General features: G+C 46.8%; 1 protein-coding gene across 6 annotated transcripts in view; it reads right to left on the bottom strand.

The window, feature by feature from the left end:
- Positions 1–395: 395 nt before the first annotated feature.
- LOC105486759 (NACHT and WD repeat domain containing 1) overlaps positions 396–22,824 on the bottom strand; it is a 90,897-nt gene continuing 68,468 nt past the window's right edge. For 5 of the 6 annotated variants that reach the window (XM_071088156.1, XM_071088155.1, XM_071088157.1 and 2 more), the window contains 8 exons: positions 22,674–22,824; positions 20,227–20,499; positions 19,115–19,205; positions 16,444–16,598; positions 13,834–14,110; positions 8,901–9,451; positions 5,692–5,797; positions 396–3,470 (listed from right to left, as the gene is read on the bottom strand). The exon at positions 22,674–22,824 is cut by the window's right edge and continues 58 nt beyond it. In XM_071088156.1, the coding sequence (XP_070944257.1) occupies positions 3,169–3,470; positions 5,692–5,797; positions 8,901–9,451; positions 13,834–14,110; positions 16,444–16,598; positions 19,115–19,205; positions 20,227–20,499; positions 22,674–22,824 (1,906 nt within the window). In that variant the 3' untranslated portion in view covers positions 396–3,168. The remainder of the gene's footprint in view (positions 3,471–5,691; positions 5,798–8,900; positions 9,452–13,833; positions 14,111–16,443; positions 16,599–19,114; positions 19,206–20,226; positions 20,500–22,673) is intronic. The other variant, XM_071088160.1, reaches the window with a different exon arrangement.

The raw sequence follows: 22,824 nt of genomic DNA, 5'->3' as shown, positions 1-22,824 counted from the left end.
AGGAGTCAGAGGTTGCAGTGAGCCAAGATCGCACCACTGCACTCTAGTCTGGGCAACAGAGCAAGACCTTGTCTCAAAAAAAAAAAAAAAAAAATTATTTGTCTTCCAAAAGAAAATAAAATAAGAAAATAAGAGAAAATATTATTCGTCATAATTGCTGAGCTTTTTGGCATCCCTAATTTTTTTTTTTTTTTTTTTTTTGAGACAGGGTCTCACTCTCTTGTCCAGGCTAGAGTAAAGTGGTGCAATCATAGCTCTCCACAGCCTTGAGCTCCTGGGCTCAAGTGATCCATCCTCCTTAGCCTCCCCAGTAGCTAGGACTGCAGGTATGCACCAGAATGCCCAGCTAATGAAAAAAACGTTTTCTTTTTTTTTTGGAGAGATGGGGTCTCAAACTCCTAGGCTCAAGTGATCCTCCTGCCTTGGCCCCTCAAAGTGCTGGGATTACAAGCATTGACCAGCCAACTGTCAAACTTTCTTAGCAACCAAACTCTTTCTGAAATGAATAAACACTGCAAAAACCCCCAATATAAGCAATAATTTGGTGTAGCATTTTATTAGTAAAAAGTTATTTCCAATGTCTAAATTAGGATTTACCTACAAAAAAATTGATTCTCACTGAGGCTGTTGAGATGGAAGCAGACATTTAAAATCAGAATTTGTAGATGAAATCTTAGTTGGTCTCAACATCCACTTTACTTTTGCATTGGGTAAGCCCTTGATTCACAGAAAAGCAGTGGCAAAGAGTAGCTAATTTTTTCAGGGGCTCCCTTCACAATTTAAGTGCGCTCTTCAGTTAAATGAAAATGGCAGAAGAATCCTAAATTACTAGGTTGGTGCAAAATTAATTGTGGTTTTTGCCATTACTTTTTTTTTTTTGGAGACAGAGTCTCACTCTGTCACTCATGCTGGAGTACAGTGGTGTGATCTCGGCTCACTGCAACCCCCGCCTCCCAGGTTCAAGTCATTCTCCTGCCTCAGCCTCCCAAGTAGCTGGAATTACAGGTGTATGCCACCACACCAGGCTAATTTTTGTACTTTTAGTAGAGACAGGGTTTCACCATGCTGACCAGGCTGCTCTTGAACACCTGGCCTCAAGTGATCCACCTGCCTCAGTCTCCCAAAGTGCTGGGATTACAGGCATGAGTCACCGAGGCTTTTGCCATTATTATTATTATTATCATCATTATTATTATGAGATGGAGTCTTGCTCTGTCACACAGGCTGGAGTGCAGTGGCATGATCTCGGCTCACTGCACCCTCCACCTCCTGGTTCAAGCAATTCTCCTGCCTCAGCCTCCTGAGTAACTGAGATTACAGGCCCCCACCACCACGCCTGGCTAATTTTTGTATTTTTAGTAGAGATAGGGTTTCACCATGCTATCCAGGCTGGTCTCAAACTCCTGACCTCAGGTGATCTGCCTGCCTCGGCCTTCCAAAGTGCTGGGACCACAGGCGTGAGCCACTGTGCCCGGCCAGTTTTTGCCATTATTTTTAATATTTTTAATGGCAAAAGCCACAGTTACTTTTTGCACCAACCTTAGTAATCTTTAACACCTGAAAAGCTGCTGCCCAATATATCCAAGCATACATCTTAAAATTACAGTTTAAAATATTTTTAAATGAAATTTGATGCTAATATTTGCAGAACTGCCAAAACCTGCCTTGGAAACCTGGTTTGGAAGACGAATGAATGAGATAGCAGTAGGGTCTTGTTCAGCTCAAAAGCCTGTGTTTCTAAGGTTGCTTTTATTGAGACTCTGTCGGGAATTCCACAGAGGGGAGAAGGATGGCCACCCTGAAGATTTAGACTCTCCTAGCATTAAAGTAAAAGCCTGAGAAGACTGAGAAGGGCTTTTAGAAGGCTGTGGGCAAAGAAGGATCCACTTAAGTGGAATGAAAACAGTTTGACTGTTGAACTTGCACAAAGCAGATGGTTCAAAAGCAAAGCAGGGAGATAGCAGCAGCTCTTTCTCCTTCCAAGGGCCTCCAGTTTTTAAGATTAAAAACCCACATCTTTATCCCAAAAGTTTGGGAGCCAGGGAATAGAGAAGGACGAACTATAACATGTTGATCGTTTTACTGCCAGCTTGAGTTCTGAAGTCAGCTCATTCACCAAAGACGCACATGCCAAGTGCGCTATAGATACAAATGGAACCAATCGCCAACTTTAAAAGTCAGAATATTTTTGCATAAAAGTCTGGATTTCTGGCTTTGCTTATTACAACTGGAAGCACTGACAGCAGTGGGCTGGTTTGGCCATGGCGATTCTGGGCTAGAGTCAGGCTGCTCATACCCACCCTAGACACAATCTCTGCCTTCTACATGTCCAGTCTCCATCTCTCCCTGCTGCTCACCCAACTGCATGGAAGTATCTAGATTAGTCACTAGCTCCTGTGAGCATTTGAATGTGGTGCCTGTGGAAGAGGTGGTTGTGCTCTAGAGACTGAAATTGGAGTGAGGTCTAACAGGAATGGGACAGAAGGCTCGCTCTCACAGCTCTTGCACCTTGAATTGTGACCTGAATCAAATCATAACTACTTCTGCAAGGCTCAGTTTCCTCATTTGTAAAATAGATGCAGAAATCCCTGCCCTCCCTAAAGTGTGGGTTGTGATGAGGATCAGATGACAGCATCTAAAGCTTTATAAACTGTGAAGTTCTGTGGTCCACATCAGTGGTTTGCTATATCTCACATTCATCTATTCCCCCTTCATCTGGTACCAGAACCCGAATTTGCATCTCAGGAATAATCTCTTCTATTCTCAGTTCCAGTGGTAGACATTGGGTCAGTCCAGCCAATTAGAGCTCTGCCTTCTCCCAGATACAACAGTTGGTTTAGGGCTAGGCATAGGGGCCAATTGGGACCAATAGAGTTGAGGCTAGGACTGTTGGGAAAGAGAAGCTCTCTTTTCTATTGAAATTGGAGACAGCAGCATATTGGCTACCATGTTGCTAACCTGGGGGTGGCAAGTCTGAGAATGAAAATGAAAAAGAGAAAAGAAGAATGGAAAGATGAGAAGAGGCAAGGTCTGGGTCATATAATCTGAAGCCATGGGTCCAGATATACACCAGCAAACATATTCTTTTTGCTTTAACCAGATTAAATGGGGCTAACTCATTGGAGCCCCGTACCCCCACTGGTTTTTTGTTTTGTTTTGTTTTGTTTTTTACACTATCAGGCAGACTTGTGAGCATTTGTTTGATTTTGTTTCATTTCCCTGGGCACTCTCTGACTCCAAGTTCCGGTGAGCTCCCACAGCTGCCACTAGTTCCTCTCTCTGCCTGGATTTGACCATCCACACTGCCTTCTTGAAGTTCCTGAGAGGGTCCTGCTGTGAGGTTCTTGCTGAAAGGCACTGGAAACGCTCTCGGATCAGATAACCATGCCTGGTGGGGGCAATGAAGCCACTAGTGGTTGGGATGATTCTGTTTACCACAGCATGGACAAACTGGACTGTCAGCAGGGTGCCTGTAAGGTGAAGAGAAGGACACACATGAGAAAAATGGGGTGTAGAGGCCCTCTACTAACTTTGGCATGACATTTATTATGCCAAAGAGTCCCTCTTCCTTTATCTGCACAATGGGAATGATAACGGAACCTACACCTACCCAGGGCAATTTTTAAGATTGAAAGTCACCATGCAGGTCATGTGTTTAGTGTAGGTTTTTGGCCCAGAGTGAGCTCAGTAAATATTATTGTTGAAGGAGGAGAAGAAAGAGAGGTTGTGAACTGGCCCAGGATGGGCTTTTAAAGCCACAATCCTCAACCTTCAGCTTCCGAGCCATCTGTAACTTTATACCAGTTATATATATATCTTTGCTACAGCATATTATACTACAATGTATTATAGTGTTATAGTTTACTATGTATCAGATTACAGTGTATTCAACTACAATGTTATTAGGCTCCACCTGATATTTATTCAGCCACTTACTTGTTTTGTGACCTTGGGCAAGTCTCCTAACCTCTGATCCTCAGTTTCTTCATTGTCAAACAAGGATAGCAATGATACTTATCTTCTATCAGTGTCATAAGGGTTCAAAGAGGTAATACACAATATGTGCCTTTTCTATAGGAGACAGTGTAAGAGAGTGACAAAGGCGTACTGAAATCAGGCAGATCAGCTTCAAACCTAAGCCTAGTAGTTACTCCCTGTGTGACCTTGGGCAAGTCTGCCAGCCTCTCAGAGCCTCAGTTTTTGCTCTGTAAATGGGAGTCAGTGTTGAGAGAGTTAAATGACTTAAGGACACTACACAGTATACAATAAATGTTAACTCATTTTTTTTTTTTTTGACAGGGTCTCACTCTGTTGCCCAGGCTGGAGTACAGTGGTGCTATCATGGCTCACTGCAACCTCAATCTCCAGTGCCTCGACTTCCCATGATCACTTTATCCTCCTGAGTAGCTGGGACTACAAGCATGTATCACCATGCCTGGATAATTTTTATTTTTTATTTTTTATTTGGTAGGGACAGTCTTGCTATGTTGTCCAGACAAGTCTTGAACTCCTGGTCCCAAGCAATCCTCCTACATTGGCCTCCCAAAGTGCTGGGATTGCAGTCTTGAGCCACTGCACCCAGCCAATGTTAACTCTTGCTAAGACCTTAGCATAATACTGAATAGACCAAGAGACATGGTGTTTTCAAAGTGGTTGGTGTTAAAACAGGCTGCTTCTGGCCAGGTGTGGTGGCTCACACCTCTAATCCCAGCACTTTGGGAGGCTGAGGTGGGTGGATCACCTGAGGTCAGGAGTTCAAGAGCAGCCTGGCCAACATGGTGAAACCCCGTCTCTACTCAAAATACAAAAATTAGCTGGGTGTGGTGGTGGGCGTCTGTAATCCCAGCTACTCAGGAGGCTGAGGCAGGAGAATTGCTTGAACCTGGGAGACGGAGACTGCAGTGAGCTGAGATTGCACTGCTGCACTCCAGCCTGGGCGACAAAGTGAGACTCCATCTGAAAAACACAAAACAAAAATCAAAAACAGGCTGCTTCTAACATCTATAAGGCCTGGGGGCAAAGAACAAAATAAGACCCACATCCTAGAAGACACAATATATAAACATTGCAATTCTAGGGAATAAATATTAAATAGAATATTTAATAATAGAATATTAATTAATATTAATTAATTAATAGAAATATTAAATATTCTATTAAATAGAATATGCTGTGTCCTCTTATATTGGTGAAGGAACCTTCACAAACACATGGAAGGTTTGGAACAGATTGAGAATTCTTGGGTTCCTCAGGGTTCTATGCTGGAATGTCGTGATGTAACCAGCCTCCTGCTACTAGTGACTTGACCTTCTTCTCTTCTCATTCTTCCCAGCTCCATCTCACAACCAGCTCAGACACCCAAACTCCATCCACACCACCCCATGGCTACTCCTGAGCCCAGAAGTGAATACAGCAGGGGCACAGTCTATCCTCGGAAGGATGGCTGTATGCAGGAAGCCTGTGCAAGCCCTAACACAAACTCAAGGCTCTGTAGGGAGTTCTCGAACTCCAGAGCATGGGTCTAGAAGAGGGATTGTGGGCCCTTTGCCTTTGCCTGCAGACACCTTCCTAAAAGCTAAGGGATGTAGCTAGAGGTGGCCAGAGCAGGGCCCTCTAATACCCAGGACCCAGGTCAGAGCCTTTTCTCTCCAGATCGAAGCTCAAGCTTGCCCTAAAAGCAAAATGACTCACCGTCCAGCACACTCCAAACAAGTATAGAGCGATCCTTCAAGCCCACGTACACATACTTGTCATCCTTGGAGAAGCAAGCACATTGGACCCCTCTGCAGTAAGAACTCTGTTGAAAACAGACAAGATGATCTCTCTTTTTCTTGGGATTTTTGTTTGTGCGTGTGTGTTTGTTTGCTTGCTTGTTTTTGAGATGGAGTTTCACTCTTATTGCCCAGGCTTGAGTGCAGTGGTATGATCTCGGCTCACTGCAACCTCTGCCTCCCAGGTTCGAGAGATTCTCTTGCCTCAGCCTCCCAAGTAGCTGGGATTACAGGCATGTGCCACCACGTCTGGCTAATTTTTGTATTTTTATGAGAGATGAGGTTTCACCCTGTTGGTCAGGCTAGTCTCAAACTCTTGACCTCAAGTGATCCACTCGCCTCGGCCTCCCAAACTGCTGGGATTACAGGCATGAGCCACCGTGCCTGGCCATAGGATTCAATTTCTTTTTTTGATGGGGATTCAATTTCTTAAATTACTTTGCTTATACAGATGTTAGCTATGATTGTATTTAATTAAAAGCTATGTGCTAATGCCACATGGAATCCTGGATTGGATTCTAGAATGTAGAAAAGGAAGGAATTGAAAAGCTGGTAAGATTCCAATAAAGGCTGGACGTGATAGCTCACGCATGTAATCCTAGCACTTTGGGAAGCCAAGGTGGGTGGGTGAAACCCTGTCTGTACAAAAAATTTAAAAATTAGGCAGGTGCAGTGGCGCATGCCTGTAGTCCCAGTTACACAGGAGGCTGAGGTGGAAGAATCACCTGAACCCAGGAGGCGGAGGCTGCAGTGAACTGTGATCGCACCACTGTACTACAGCCTGGGTGACAGAGTAAGACCCTGCCCCAAAAAAACAAAAATAAATAAAAGTAAAAATAAAAACATTCCCATAGGTCGACAGTTTAATTGATAGTACTGTTCACATGTTAACTTCTTCATTTTTGTTCATTAGTTTTGTTTGAGAGACAGAATCTTGCATTGTCATCCAGGCTGGAGTGCAGTGGTGAGATCATAGCTCACTACAGCCTCGAACTCCAGGGCTCAATCGATCCTCCTGCCTCAGCCTCGTGAGTAGCTGGGGGACTACAGGCACACACCTCCACACCTGGCTAATTTTTTTTTTCTAGAGATGGGATCTTGCTATGTTGCTGAGGCTGGTCTTGAAATCCTGAGCTCAAGCAATCCTCTTGCCTTGGCCTCCCGAAGTGCTGGGATTACAGGTGCGAGTCGCTGCGCCCAATCTAGACTTACAAGGCCTTTTTTTTTTTTTTTTTTTTTTTTTGAGACGGAGTCTCACTCTGTCACCCAGGCTGGAGTGCAGTGGCGTGATCTTAGCTCACTGAAGCCTCCACCTTCCAGGTTCCAGTGATTCTCCTGCCTCGGCCACCCAGGTAGCTGGGATTACAGGCACATGCCACCATGCAGGGCTAATTTTTGTATTTTTAGTAGAGACAGGGTTTCGCCATGTTGGCTAGGCTGGTCTCAAACCTCTGGCCTCAGGTGATCCGCCCGCCTTGGCCTCCCAAAGTGCTGGGATTACAGGCCGAGGTGGGCGGATCACAAGGTCAGGAGATTGAGACTATCCTGGCTAACACAGTGAAACCCCATCTCTACCAAAAAAAATACAAAAAAATTAGCCAGGTGTGGTGGTAGGCGCCTGTAGTCCCAGCTACTCAGGAGGCTGAGGCAGGAGAATGGCTTGAACCCGGGAGGCGGAGCTTGCAGTGAGCTGAGATTGTGCCACTGCACTCCAACCTGGGCGACAGAGCGAGACCCCGTCTCAAAAAAAAAAAAAAAAAGAAATAGCGCAGAGCCAGGATTAGGGTGAGGAGAGTGAAGCAGCACTAAGCCAGTACAGGATTTGATCTAGTTTTTACCTATATTGCTGAGATCTTGCTCTTCATGGAATTTTGGTATCCACTTAAGATTTTAAAAAATATTGCATTAAAATATTACTTCTCGGCCAGGTGCAGCGGCTCAAACCTGTAATCCCAGCACTTTGGGAGGCCGAGGGGGGTCTCTTGAGGCCAGGAGTTCAGCCTGCACAACATGGCAAAACCCTTTCTCTACTAAAAACACAAAAATTAGCCGGGTATGGTGGTGCTTACCTGTAATCCCAGCTACTTGGGAGGCTGAGGCAGGAGAGTTGCTTGAACCCAGGAGGCTGCAGTGAACTGAGATTGCGCCATTGCAATCCAGCCTGGGTGACAAAGTAAGACTCCATCTCAAAAAAAAAAAAAAAAATTATCTTCATTGCTGAGTTTTTGTTTTTTGTTTTCTTGAGATAGGCCTTGCTCTATTGCCCAGGCTACAGAGCAGTGGCATCCGGGCCCAAGCAATCCTTCTGCCTCTGCCCTCCAAGTATCTGGATCACAGGTGCGCACCACCATGCCCAGCTAATTTTTGCATTTTTTTGTAGAGATAAGGTATCCCTATGTTGCCCAGGCTGGTCTCCAGCTCCTGGCCTCAAGTGATCCTTCTGCCTGAGCCTCCCAAAGTACTGGGTGAACCACTGCACCTGGCCTACCATTGCTGAGCTTTTTGGTACTCCTTTCAACTTTGCAGTCGGTCCGGTGGGTCATGCCTGAAATCTCAGTGCTTTGGGAAGCTGAGGCAGGAGGATCACTTGAACCCAGGAGGTTGAGGCTGCAATGAGCTATGATCGTGCCACTGCACTACAGCCTGGTGACAGTGGAGTCCCTGTCTCTTTAAAAAATCAATAACGAAAACAAAATAAGACTTTGCTCCTGAGACAAATGCCTCACTTTTCTTTTTTCTTTTTTCTGAGACGGAGTGTCTGTAGTCAGGCTGGAGTGCAGTAGCGTGATCTTGGCTCACCGCAACCTCTGCCTCCCAAGTTCTGAGTAGCTGGGATTACAAGCATGCAACACCATGCCTGGCTAATTTTTGTATTTCTAGTAGAGACGGGGTTTCACCATGTTGGTCAGGCTGTTCTCGAACTCCCGATCACAGGTGATCCACCCATCTCAGCCTCTGAAAGTGCTGGGATTACAGGCGTGAGCCACTGCACCTGACCAAGTGCCTCACTTTCTTCACCCTAGTCCCACCCTGGTCGATGGCCCATGGTGTGTGCTTAGTAAACAATGGCCATCTATTGGTTTTCCAAAGCCTGGGTCAAGCATGAACATGGGGAGGCGGTCCACGCACCGTGTAGCTCATCTCAAATTTCCACTTGCGTGCCTGCAGGTCCCAGAGACGCAGCAGGGCATCCTCAGACCCGCTGACCACCAACTGCTCCTTGTGGCTGACCTCCACACAGGCAACTCGGCTCTTGTGGGCCTCCAAGGGAAACGCTTTGGAATTTGCACACTCGTAAAGAAAGAGGTCCCCGTTGGTCATGCCGTAGACCATGCGGTAGTCCGTCAGAATGGCCACGCTGGAGATGGTCTCGGGCAGCTGGGTATAAAAGGTGTACCTTGGCCCATTGATGACCGGGCAGGGGTCCCCGGGGGCGATGTCCAGCACCAGGACCATGTTGTCATAGGCGACGGCCAGGCGGTCCTCCCACTTGCTCAGGGACATGCAGTGGATTGCTTTCCGGGCCTCGGGAGGGGGAATGCATATCACATCCTGCCTGGAATTCAGGGGGAACACAAGGACGACCCCCGACACGAGGCCAGTGAATAGCAGCTCGTGCTGCTCAGCAACCTCCAGACACCTGACCTCACTGGAGGCGTCCAGGGAATCTTGTTCTTCGCCTGCCAGGGAAGAAAAATGAGAATGACTCACACTGAGAGTGAATCACAGAGGCCCTGCTTCCCTGGTGTTTTTTGTTTTGTTGTGTTGTGTTTTGAGATGGAGTCTCACTCTGCTGCCCAGGCTGTAGTGCAATAGCACGATCTTGGGTCACCGTAACCTCCGCCTTCTGGATTCAAGCAATCCTCCTGCCTCAGCCTCCCGAGTAGCTGGGATTACAGGTGTGTGCCACCACGCCCAGCTAATTTTGTATACTTAGTGGAGATGGGATTTCTCCATGTTGACCACACTGGTCTCGAACTCCCAACCTCAGGTGATCCTACCACCTCGGCCTTCCAAAGTGCTGGGATTACAGGTGGGAGCCACCACACCCTGCCTGGTGTTCATATTTTTTTTTCTTTTTTCTTTGAGACAGTATTGCTCTATCTGCCAGGCTGGAGCGCAGTGGCAAGATCGAAGCTCCAACTTAGGAGTTGCAGCCTCCAACTTCTAGGTTCAAGCAATTCTCCTGCCTCGGCCTCCCCAGTAGCTGGGATTACAGACATGCACCACCAAGCCCAGATAATTTTTTTTTTTTTTTTTTTTAAGTAGAGACGGGGTTTTGCCATGTTGGCCAGGCTGGTCTCCAACTCCTGACCTCAAATGATCCGCCCACCTCAGCCTCTCAAAGTGCTGGGATTACAAGTGTGAAGCACCATGCCCAGCCATGACTAGCTACTTTCCACCTGATTGAAGTTATAGGTGTGTTATGGACTGAAGATTTGTGTTCCCCTACCACCAAATTCCTATGTCAAAATCCTCACTCCCCATAGGATGGTATTAGGAGCTGGAGCCTGTCTAAGTCTGTTGGTGTTGCTATGAAGGACTACCTGAGGCTGGGTAATTGACATGGTTAGGCTGTGTCCCCACCCAAATCTCATTTTGCATTGTAATAATTCCCATGGGTCAAGGCCGAGGCCAGGTGTAGATAATTGAATCATGGAGGCAGTCTCCCCCATACTGTTTTCATGGTAGTGAATAAGTCTCAGGAGATCTGACGGCTTTGTAAAGGGCAGTTCCGCTGCACATGCTCTCTTGCCCACTGCCATGTAAGACGTGACTTTGCTCCTCATTTGCCTTCTGCCGTGATTTGTGAGGACTTCCCAGCCATGTGGAACTGTGAGTCCATTAAACCTCTTTCCTTTACAGATTACCCAGTCTCAGGTATGTCTTTTTTACTATTTTATTTTATTTATTTATTTTTGAGACAGAGTCTCACTCTTGCCCAGGCTGGAGTGCAGTGGCAAGATCTTGGCTCACTGCAACCGCCATCTCCCAGGTTCAAGCGATTTCCGGCTAATTTTTGGAATTTTAGTAGAGACAGGGTTTCACCATGTTGGCCAGGATGGTCTCGAACTCCTGAACTCAAATGATCCGCCTACCTCGGCCTCCCAAAGTGCTAGGATTACAGGCTTGAGCCACCATGCCCGGCTTCAGGTATGTCTTTATTAGCAGTGTGAGAACAGACTAATACAGTAATGCATAATTATGAATAAGAGATTTATGTGGCTCATTGTTCTGCAGGCTGTACAGGAAGCATGGTGCCAGACTTTGCTTCTGGTGAGGGCCCCAGGCTGCTTCTTCTTAATACGAAAGGTGAAGGGGGACTGGGGTGTGCAGAGGTCATATGGCCAGAGGAAGCAAGAGAGAGGGAAGTGTCAGCTTCCTTTTTCTTTTCTTTTTTTTTTTTTTAATTGAGATAGGGTCTTGCTCTGTCATCTAGGCTGGAGTGCAGCGGTGCAATCACAGTTCACTACAGCCTCAAATTCCTGGGCTCAAGCAATCCTCCTGCCTCTGTCTCTCTAGTAGCTGAGACTACAGGTGAATATCACCATGCCCAGCTAATTATTTTTATTTTTGTTTATTTATTTATTTATTTATTTATTTTTGAGACAGAGTCTTGCTCTGTCGCCCAGGCTGGAGTGCCATGGCACTCACTGCAACCTCTGCCTGCTCGATTCAAGTGATTATCCTGCCTCAGCCTCCTGAGCAGCTGGGATTACAGGTGCCTGCCACTACGCCCGGCTAGTTTTTGTATTTTTAATAGAGATGGGGCTTCACCATGTTGGCCAGGCTAGTCTTGAACTCCTGACCTTGTGATCCACCCACCTCGACCTCCCAAAGTGCTGGGACTACAGGCGTGAGCCACCATGCCCGGCCATTATTTTTATTTTTATTGCGACAGGGTTCATGTTGCCCCGGCTGGTCTCGAACTCCTGGCCTCAAGCAATCTTCCTGTTTCTGCCTCCTAAGTAGCTGGGGTCAGGTTCTTTTTAACAACCTCATGAGAACTAACAGAGTAAGAACTTACTCACCACCACCACTGCCTTGCCAGGAGAGGGCATTAATTTATTCACGAGGGATGTGTCCTTATGACTCAAACACCTCCCATGAGGCCTCCCTCCAACACTGGGGAGTAAATTTCTTTTTTTATTGTTGTTTTGTTTTGAAACAGGGTCTTGTTCTGTCGTCCAGGTTGGAGTGCAGTGGCACTATCTCAGTTCACTGCAACTTCTGCCTCCTGGGCTCAAATGATCCTACCACCACAGCCTCTCAAGTAGCTTGGACTACAGACATGTGCCACTACACCCAGCTAATTTTTGTCTTTTATGTAGAGATGTGTGGTCTCAAACTCCAGAGCTCAATTGATCCGCCCACCTCAGCCAACCCAAAGAGCTGAGATCACAGGTGTGAGTCACTACACCACGCCTAGCTTTTTTTTTTTTTTTTTTTTTTTTTTTAGAGACAGGATCTCACTCTGTCACCCAGGTTAGAGTGCAGTAGTGTGATCATGGCTCACTGTAGCCTCAACTTTCCAGGCTCAAGCTATCCTCCCACCTTGGCCCCCCAAATAGCTAGAACAACAAGCACACGCCATCCACCACATCCAGCTAAGTTTTTTTTTTTTTTCTTTTTTTTGAGACAGAGTTTTACTCTTGTTGCCCAGGCTGGAGTGCAAAGGCGTGATCTTGGCTCACCGCAATCTCCACCTCCCAGGTTCAAGCTATTCTTCTGCCTCAGCCTCCCGAGTAGCTGGGATTACAGGCATGCGCCGTCACACCCGGCTAATTTTATATTTTTTTGGTGGAGATGGGTTTTCTCCATGTTGGTCAGGCTGGTCTCAAACTCCCGACCTCAGGTGATCCACCTGCCTTGGCCTCCCAAAGTGCTGGGATTAGAGAGTGAAACACTGTGACTGGCCACATCCAGCTAATTTTTAAATTTTTAGTAGAAATGGTGTCCTCTCATGTTGCCCAGGCTGGTCTTGAACCCTGAGCTCAAGCAATCCTCCTGCCTCTGCCTCCCAAAGTGCTGTGATTATAGGTTTAAGCCACCATGCCCAGCCGGATATTAAATGTCAGTATCAGGTTTGTAGGGTCAAACGTCCAAACTGTAGCAGAGTGACAGGGAAGTGATTAGATCATGAATGTGGGGCATTCGTGATAGGATTAGTACCCTTATAAGAAGAGACACTAGCCGAGCGCGGTGGCTCACGCCTGTAATCCCAGCACTTTGGGAGGCCGGGACGGGCGGATCACGAGGTCAGGAGATCGAGACCATCCTGGCTAACACGGTGAAACCCCGTCTCTACTAAAAAATACAAAAAACTAGCCGGGTGAAGTGGCAGGCGCCTGTAGTCCCAGCTACTTGGGAGGCTGAGGCAGGAGAATGGCTAAACCCGGGAGGCGGAGCTTGCAGTGAGCTGAGATCCGGCCACTGCACTCCAGCCTGGGTGACAGAGCAAGACTCCGTCTCAAAAAAAAAAAAAAAAAGAAGAGACACGAGATTTCTCTCTCTCTCTGGGGACACATCAAGAAGATGGCCATCTGTGAATCAGGAAACAGGTCCTCACCAGACACCAGATCTGCTCGCACTTTGATCTGGAACCTCCCGGTCTCCAGAATGTTGAGGAATAATGTTTCTTGCTTATGTCGCCCAGTCTATGGGGATAATTTATTTTATTTTATTTTTTTGAGACAGAGTCTTGCTCTGTTGCCCAGGCTGGAGTGCAGTGGCGTGATTTTGGCTCACTGTAGCCTTTGCCTCTCAGGTTCAAACAATTCTCCCGCCTCAGCCTTGCAAGTAGCTAGGAATACAGGCATGTGCCACCATGCCCGGCTAATTTTTGTGTTTTTAGTAGAGACAGGGTTTCGCCATGTTGGCCAGGCTGGTCTCAAACTCCTGACCTCAGGTGATCCACTCGCCTAGGCCTCCCAAAGCCCTGGGATTACAAGCATGAGCCACGGGGCCCAGCCTGTGGGGATGATTTGTTACAGCAGCCTAAACTAAAACAGATGGCTCCAAGCCTTACCCACAAAAATGACCATACTTATACCTTACCAACCTTCTGCCAAGTCCCAAATAGTGACTTTGTTTTTGTCCCCAATTTTGGGGAAGTAGACGTAGCTTCCATTGTGGGACACCGCAGTGAGGCCAGTGCGGTCCAGAAATGGTGCAGGGACCCGGGACCTATGAGCGTTGCTGAGATCCCAGACTTTGAAAGATGAGGACTGCAGGGAAGCAGACGCCACCAAAGCCCCACCGCGGGCCAGCAGGCTCACGGGGGCCCCGACGCCTTCCAGGATGTCCAGCAGGGTCCCCTGTTCTGACAGACTCCACACCTGAGGAAGCAGAACAGGAGGGCAGATCTGACGTCTTCTGTGGACAACCGTAGTTCAGAAACGCGCTTCAGCCCATTGGGCTGGGCGCGGTGGCTCATGCCTGTAATCCCAACATTTTGGGAAGCTGAGGCAGGTGGATCACCTGAGGTCAGGAGTTCGAGACCAGCCTGACCAACATGGAGAAACCCCGTCTCTACTAAAAATACAAAAAATTAGCTAGGCGTGGTGGTACAAGCCTGTACTCCCAGCTACTCAGGAGGCTGAGGCAGGAGAATCGCTTGAACTTGGGAGGTGGAGGTTGCAATGAGCCAAGATTGTGCCATTGTACTCCAGCCTGGGCAACAAGAGCGAAACTCCGTCTCAAAATAAATAAATAAAAATAAAAATAAATAAATAGGCTGGGCGCGGTGGCTCACGCCTGTAATCCCAGCACTTTGGGAGGCTGAGGTGGGCAGATCACGAGGTCAGGAGATCGAGACCATCCTGGTCAACATGGTGAAACCCCATCTCTACTAAAAATACAAAATCAGCCAAGTGTGGTGGTGCGCACCTGTAATCCCAGCTACTTGGGAGGCTGAGGCAGGAGACTCACTTGAACCCAGGAGGCAGAGATTGCAGTGAGCTGACATTGCACCACTGCACTTCAGCCTAGTGACAGAGTGAGACTCCGTCAAAATAAAAATAAAAATAAATAAATAAATAAGAAAATAAGTACTACACTTTAGCCCACTCATACACCTAAGGTGAATTTTCAGGCTGTAGTTCAAGGGCCTTCACATCTTCCCATTCCTTTACCTTCCTCAGGCTTGAACCCAGCAGCTTCCAGAGCAGTTCTCAAAGTGTGTTCTGGGGAACCCCTGGAGAGTGCCCTGTAAACCTTTTTTAGAGGGTGCCCTGTACATCTTTTTTAGAGGGTCTGGAAGCTCAAAACTTTTAATGTTTTTTAATTTATTATTATTATTATTTTATTCTAGCCAGGCACGGTGGTTCACGCCTGTAATCCCAGCACTTTGGGAGGCCAAGGCGGTTGATCACCTGAGGTCAGGAGTTCGAGACCAGCCTAGCCAACATGGTGAAAATACAAAATTAACTACTAAAAACTACTAAAAATGCAAAAATACAGGCATGGTGATGGGTGCCTGTAATCCCAGCTACTCACGAGACTGAGGCAGGAGAATTGGTTGAACCCAGGAGGTAGAGGTTGCAGTGAACTGAGATCACACCACACTGCCCTCCGGCCTGGGCAACCGAGCGAGACTTGGTCCCAAAAAATAAAAAGAAAATTATTCTTATTTTTTTGGAGATAGGTTCTTGTTTTGTCACCCAGGCTGAAGCGCAGTGGCATAATCACAGCTCACTGCAGCCTCTACCTCCTGGGCTCACGTGATCCTCCCACCTCAGCCACTTGAGTAGCTAGGACTACAGGCACGTGCCACCATGCCCAGCTAATTTTTGTGTTTTTTTGTAGAGACTGGGTCTCGCTATGTTGCCCAGGCTGGTCTTGAATTCCTGGGCCCAAGTGATCCACCTGCCTTGGCCTTCCAAAGTACTGGAATGACAGGTGTGAGCCACTGTGCACAGTCTATTTGTCAATTTACTTAAAACTAGAAAAAAATGGCCGGGCGCGGTGGCTCAAGCCTGTAATCCCAGCACTTTGGGAGGCCGAGGCGGGTGGATCACGAGGTCAGGAGATCGAGACCATCCTGGCTAACACGGTGAAACCCCGTCTCCACTAAAAAATACAAAAAACTAGCCGGGCGAAGTGGCGGGCGCCTGTAGTCCCAGCTACTCGGGAGGCTGAGGCAGGAGAATGGCGTGAACCCGGGAGGCGGAGCTTGCAGTGAGCTGAGATCCGGCCACGGCACTCCAGCCTGGGCGACAGAGCCAGACTCCGTCTCAAAAAAAAAAAAAAAAAAAAAACTGGAAAAAAATAGCTCATAAGAAGGAGGGAAAAAAAAGAGAGAACTTCAAGGGGCCTGAGACTAAAACACTGAAGATTCGCTATTTCACCATCTACTTTTCTCGCCAGCTTGGACAACTTTGAACGTAAATTGAGAATTTTCCTCCCCCACAACCCTGCTCCACTTTGAAGGCCTAAATCCGCCCCTGAGGTTTGAGGATCATTTTGGGAATGCTACCACCTTTGTTGAACATTTCGGTAATTCCCAACCAGGTCTGCCACTGGGGCGGAGGATACACCCCCATATCCTCCCAGTGAACTCACCTATTTTGCCTGCACTCGTTTTTGTGGGTGTCTGTATTTTGCAGCCAAAAATCCCCAAAGAATCACATTGTCTATTCCCGAGGCGGAGGTGAGGATGATCTCCCCTTACCTGAATGAGCGCATCCAGGGACCCTGTGACGATCAGGTTGTTCTCAGGACCGAAAACAGCCGTCTCCACCATGTCTTCGTGTTCCAGATCCGTGGCCATGAACCGGCGAAAGCCTCTCCAGTCCGCCGAGAATATCCGCACTGATCTTCCGAAGCCTGAAACGGCAGGAACCGGGGTTACACCTCTCATGCCTGGAGGGGTTGAGGGTCATTCCTTCCATCAACAGAGACAATTTGGAGGCTGGGTGTGGTGGTTCATGCCTGTAATCCCAGCACTTTGGGACGCCAAAGGGGGCAGATCACTCGAGGTCAGGAGTTCGAGATCAGCCTGGCCAACATGGTGAACCCCAATGTTTCATGTATTTTACTCTCTATCTAAAATACAAAAATTAGCCAGGTGTGGTGGCGCATGCCTGTAATCCCAGCTACTCAGGGGGCTGAGGCAGGAGAATTGCTTGAGCCCAGGAGGCAGAGGCTGCAGTGAGCTGAGATTGCACCACTGCACTCCAGCCTGGGCAACAAAGCTAGACTCTGTTTCAAAAAAAAAAAAAAAAGGATGTTTTGGAGGCCCTGCTAGTTGCCAGGAGAAGGGATCCAGGATGGGGAAGGTGAATTCAGTCCTGTCCTCATCTGCATATAGCCCACAGCAGGTTGGGGGCGGGGGGAATGCTGACTTCTGTAATCACTCATCTTTTTTTTTTTTTTTTTGAGATGGAGTCTTGCTCTGTCACTGAGGCTGGAGTGCAATGGCATGATCTTGGCTAACTGCAACCTCTGCCTCCTGGGTTCAAGCAATTCTCCCACCTCAGCTTCCTGAGTAGCTGGGATTATAGGTGCTCACCACCATGCCTGGCTAAATTTTGTATTTTTTAGTAGATACTGGGTTTCACCATGTTGGCCAAGCTGGTCTCAAACTCCTGACCTCAAGTGATCCGCCCACCTTGGACTCCCAAAGTGCTGGGATTACAGGCGTGAGCCACGGTACCCAGTCACTAATCACTCATCTTGAGGAAACTTGTAATGTTATTATAATGAAACTGTAAGTTCTTGGAGAGCAGGGACTGCCTCTTTGGCTCATCATGGTATCTCAGAAACTAGCACAAAGCTGGGCACACAGCAGGCCTTTGATAACTATGACAGAAGGAAGGGAGGAAGGAGAAAGGAGAGTCAAGGAGATAGAGAGGAAGAAAAAAAGTAAAGAGGAAGGGAGGAAGGAGAGAAATGAGAAGGGAAATAAGGAAGGAAGAAGAGGAAAGAAAGTAAGAAGGGAGAAAGGAAGGGATAGTGGCAGGAGGCAGGTAAATGCCTAGCCAGATAGGAATGGGTCCCTGGTGAAACTGTACCTTTGAACCAAAAACAGCCTGGGCTGCTGGTTCCAAATGAAATCAACAACCCACAGTGAGAACTCCTGTGCCTTTTTGCCCACCCTTTCCTGATTGATTCTTTCTGAATAAGGTTTTTTTGGCAGTGGCGTGATCTTGGCTCACTGCAATCTGCACCTCCTGGGTTTAAGCAATTCTCATGCTTCATCCTCCTGAGTAGCTGGGATTACAGGTGCCTGCCACTGTGTCTGGCTAATTTTTGTGTTTTTAGTAGAGACAGGGTTTCACCATGTTGGTCCGACTGGTCTGAACTTCTGATCTCAGGTGATGGCCCACCTTGGCCTCCCAAAGTGCTGAAATTACAGACATGAGCCACTGCACCTGGCCTGAATAATGCTTTTTAACCAATTGAATGTTACCTTTTCCAATACTACCTACTGCCTGCCCCTCCCCCATCCTGTGCCTATAAAAACTCCCAGACTCAGACATACTGAGAGAGATGACCTGACCTTCACATCCCCTCTCCCCTGAGAGCTGTTTCATTGCTCAATGAAATTCTCTGTCCTTATCACTTTTCAATTGTCAGCATGACTTCATTCTTCTTGGACATGGGACAAGAGCTTAGGACTCACTGGTTGTGGGTACCCAGGAAGGCTGTAACACTGTGGCTCTCTGTCCCTGCTGGCAGAGGGCAGCTGCCCCATGCAATAGAAGCAGTGGTGGGGCCAAGCCAGTCCCAGAGCTGTAGGCCAGAAAGGGGAAAGGGGCTGACTCAGCTGCTAACGTGTCACCATCCATGAGGTTGCAGATGGCGGAAATAAAAGAGCAAATTAGGCCGGGTGTGGTGGCTCCTATTTGTAATGCCAGCACTTTGGGAGGCCAAGGCAGCCTGGCCAACATGGTGAAACTCCGTCTCTACTAAAAATACAAAAATTAGCTGGGTATGGTGGTGCGTGCCTGTAATCCCAGCTATTCAGGAAGCTGAGGTGGGAGGATCGTTTGAGCCCAGAAATTCAAGCCTGCAATGAGTTATGATGGAGCCACTCCACTCCAGCCTGGGTGACACAGCAAGACCCTATCACAAAAAAAAAAAAAAAAAAAAAAGAAAGAAAGAAAAAGAACAGAAAAATGGTGTCTAGTCTAGTTTTTGTGCCATAACTGCAGAGTTGAGTCTTTGCAACTGAGACTGTCTCATCTGGACTGCAAAAAATGTTTACTATGAGGCCATTTGGCAGAAAAAGTTTGCTAACCTCTGGCCCTAGGACCTTGCTCTGTTCCCAAGCCCCACCCCCTTCTCCAGCCTGGTCCCGATTAGCTTCCTCACTACTCCAAATGAGAGCTAAATGCTACCTGCGGCGAGGAGGGACTCATCTTCAGAGACCACCAGGAACCTCACAGCATCTGGAAGCTTCTCCAGCAATCTGTCCTCTTTGGAGGAAACCTGTGCAGAACCAAGGATGCTTGTCAGGCACTTCCACGGGTTAAGGCTTACAGGTTTGGAATTTTTTCTTTTTTTCTTTTTTCTTTTTTTTTGAGATGGAGTCTCGCTCTGTCTCCCCAGCTGGAGTGCAGTGGCGCAATCTCCGCTCACTGCAACCTCCGTCTCCCGGGTTCAAGCAATTCTCCTGCTTCAGCTTCCCGAGTAGCTGGGATTACAGGCATGCGCCACCACGCCTGGCTAATTTTTGTATTTTTAGTAGAGATGGAGTTTCACCATGTTGGTCAGTTTGGTCTTGAACTCCTGACCTCAGGTGATCCGCCTGCCTTGGCCTCCCAAAGTGCTGGGATTACAGGCATGAGCCACCACGCCTGGCTGACCCCATCTCTTAATAAAATTTTTAGCTAGGCATGGTGGTACACCCCTGTGGTCCCAGCTACTCAAGAGGCTAAAGCAGGAGGGTCACTCTTGCCCCTAGGAGTTGGAGGCTGCAGTGAGCTATGACTGTGCCACCGCATTGCAGCCTAGGTGACAGACTGAGACTCTGTCTCTTAAAATATTTTTTTAATTGAAAAAAATAAAAGTTGGCCAGGTATGGTGGCTCACCACTCTATCTCAAAAAATAAATAAATAAATAAATAAATAAATGGTCAGGCACAGTGGCTCACTCCTGTAATTGCAGCACTTTAGGAGGCCGAGGTGGGTGAATCAGCTGAGGTCAGGAGTTCAAAACCAGCCTGACCAACATGGTGAAACCCCATCTCTACTAAAAATACCAAAAAATTAGCTGGGCATGGCGGCAGGTGTCTGTAATCCCAGCTACTCAGGAGGCTGAGGCAGGAGAATCGCTTGAACCCGGCAGGCGGAGGTTGCAGTGAGCAGAGATTGTGCCACTGCACTAAACTTCATCTCAAAAACAAAACAAAACAAAGATACAAGGCAAGATTATTTTTCCCAACTTCTAGCATGTCTGAGCATTTCAAGCTGAGTTAATGTTCTCATCATAGATGGTAAAGGTGCTTACCAAAGAGATGGAGCCATTGCTAAACCCGGTAACAAGCTTTCCTTGCTTCTGGACTGAGACGGCACAGGTAGGTGTTTCTTCCTTGATGCTGGACATATGTTGCTGCCCCTGAAGTTTTCCTGTGGCTGAGCTCCACAGACTGACCACACCATCCCTGGACACTGTCAGCAGCGTGGCCTGGGAGGCCAGCATGGCCATGCACATCCAAGGATCAGAGGCATCTCCCAGGATATGGAAAACCAGCTCTGCAGTTTCCAGATTCCAAGCATTGATCTAATAGAATAATAAAGAGGAAGAAACATCTTGGCAGGAGACCTAGGCTGTAAGTTTCCCAGAGTCAAACGCAAGATGTGTTCTCTTGTATACTTTATACATTTTCTTTTCTTTTAGAGACAGAGCCTCTCTTTTTCACCCAGGCTGGAGTGCAGTGGTGCAATCATGACTCACTATAGCATCGACCTCCTGGGCTCAAGCAATCCTCCTACCTCAGCCTCCCAAGTAGCTGGGACCACAGACACACACCACCATGCCTGGCTACTTTTAAATTTGTTTTTGTAGAGACAGGGTCTGACTATGTTGCCCAGGCTACTCCTGAGCTCCTGGGCTCAAGCTATCCTCCCTGCTTGGCCTCTCAAAATGCTGGGATTATGAGTGTAAGCCACTGCACCCGCCCCATGCATTTTATTTTTAACACTCCCAATTCAGAGAAATAAAGGAGAGGTGGGCGAGGCCTCACGTGTGATTTTAAATTCATTAGCTACCTTACAAAAGGTACAAAGAAACAAGTGAAATCAATTTTAGTATTATATTTTATTTAACTCAGTATGTCCAAGTGGTATCACTTCAACATATAATCAATACAAAAATTATTATTGAGATAGTTTATATTATTTTTACTATACTAGGTCTTTGAATTTCAGTATGTTGGGACAGTCACATTTCAAGTGTTTTAATTAATTAATTAATTTTTTAACGTTACTTTCAGTTCTGGGATACATGTGCAGAACATGCAGGTTTGTTACATAGGTATACATATGCCACGGTGGTTTGCTGCAACTATCAACCCATCATGTAGGTTTTAAGCCCTGCATGCATTAGGCATTTGTCCTAATGCTCTCCCTCCCCTTCCCCCCTACTGCCTGATTTCAAATATTTGATAGGTGCATCTGGTTGGTGACTCCTATTTTGGGCAGCATGATTTATATGCACCGATATTACTGTCAACAACCACCAATTACTCATGTAACATAATAATAGATAGATATCAATTATATGGTGCTTACAGTGTGCTAAGCACTATGCTAGGATATGTCTCATGATCTTATGAGGAAGGGGAAGCAATGAGACTCAGAATGGTGAATGACATGACCAAAGTCACTCAGTTCCCAAGAAACTTAACTGGGAGTTAAATAAAGATTTTTTTCTTCCTGGCATCAATTACTAAGCTATTACCCACGATGCTATTGTGTGTCTCCATTTATAAAACTATGAAATCATAGGGTTATGATCGATATAATGGAATAACACAGTGGAGTAGACATTGTTTTCAGAAGCCCTCGGAACATTTAGAGAGACTATAAAACAGGCTGGGCATGATGGCTCAGGCCTGTAATCCCAGCACTTTGGGAGGCTAAGGTGGGTGGATCAACTGAGGTCAGGAGTTTGAGACCAGCCTGCCCAGCATGGCAAAACCCTGTCTCTACTAAAAATACAAAAATTAGCTGGGTATGGTGGCACACGTCTGTAGTCCCAGCTATTCAGGAGGCTGAGGCAGGAGAATCACGTGAACCTGGGAGGTGGAGGTTGCAGTGAGCTGAGATTGTGCCACTGCACTCCAGCTTGGGTGACAGAGCAGGACTCCATCTCAAAAAAAAAAAAAAAAAAAAAAAAAAAAGAGAGAGAAAGAAAGAAAGAAAGAAGGAAAGAAGAAAGACAGAGACTATAATACAAGTCTCAACTAATTTGAAAGGTTTTATGTCATACAAATGAAATTTAATTAGAAAATAATAAAGAATAGGACCCTATCTGGAAATCCCTCAACTCTCTGGAAACTAATAGCACACTTTTAAATAGCCCATGGATCAAAGAAGAAATCAAAAGTGAAATCTGAAAGTATTTTACACTGAATGTAAATGAAGACACACGTCAAAATGTATAGGATGTAGGTAAAGCAGTACTGTGAGGGAAATTTATAGCCCTAAAATGCTGATATTCAAAAAAGATGAAAGTTTTCAAATCTTGGGGTCAGAAAGAATTATCAGGATTATCTAACCCAACTATGAAGTCTGAAACCTCTTATGGCACCCTCTCAAGTGGTTGTGTACACTGTTTACACCCACACTCCACCACTGTATCAGGGAACCCCTCCTTATAGAAATGGCCTATTCTGTCTTTGAATGCCCTGGTCTCCTCAGCTTTCCTTTACAAATAGGGCAGGTGTTTGTTACCTTTGAGGCAGATGCCGAATACACAACTTTGTGTGCCTCATCCACGTGAAGGCTCCAGATTTGAGGTTCAGTGGGATTTTTTGAGCCTCCATCCCAAATGGCAAATTTCTCTTGGCCAGTGAGTAAGTTCCACAAGCGTAGCGTGTAATCC

The sequence above is a fragment of the Macaca nemestrina genome, chromosome 20, assembly GCF_043159975.1.
Source record: "Macaca nemestrina isolate mMacNem1 chromosome 20, mMacNem.hap1, whole genome shotgun sequence".
NCBI classification, from domain to species: Eukaryota; Metazoa; Chordata; class Mammalia; order Primates; family Cercopithecidae; genus Macaca; species Macaca nemestrina.
This window is presented reverse-complemented; position numbering and strand designations above follow the sequence as displayed.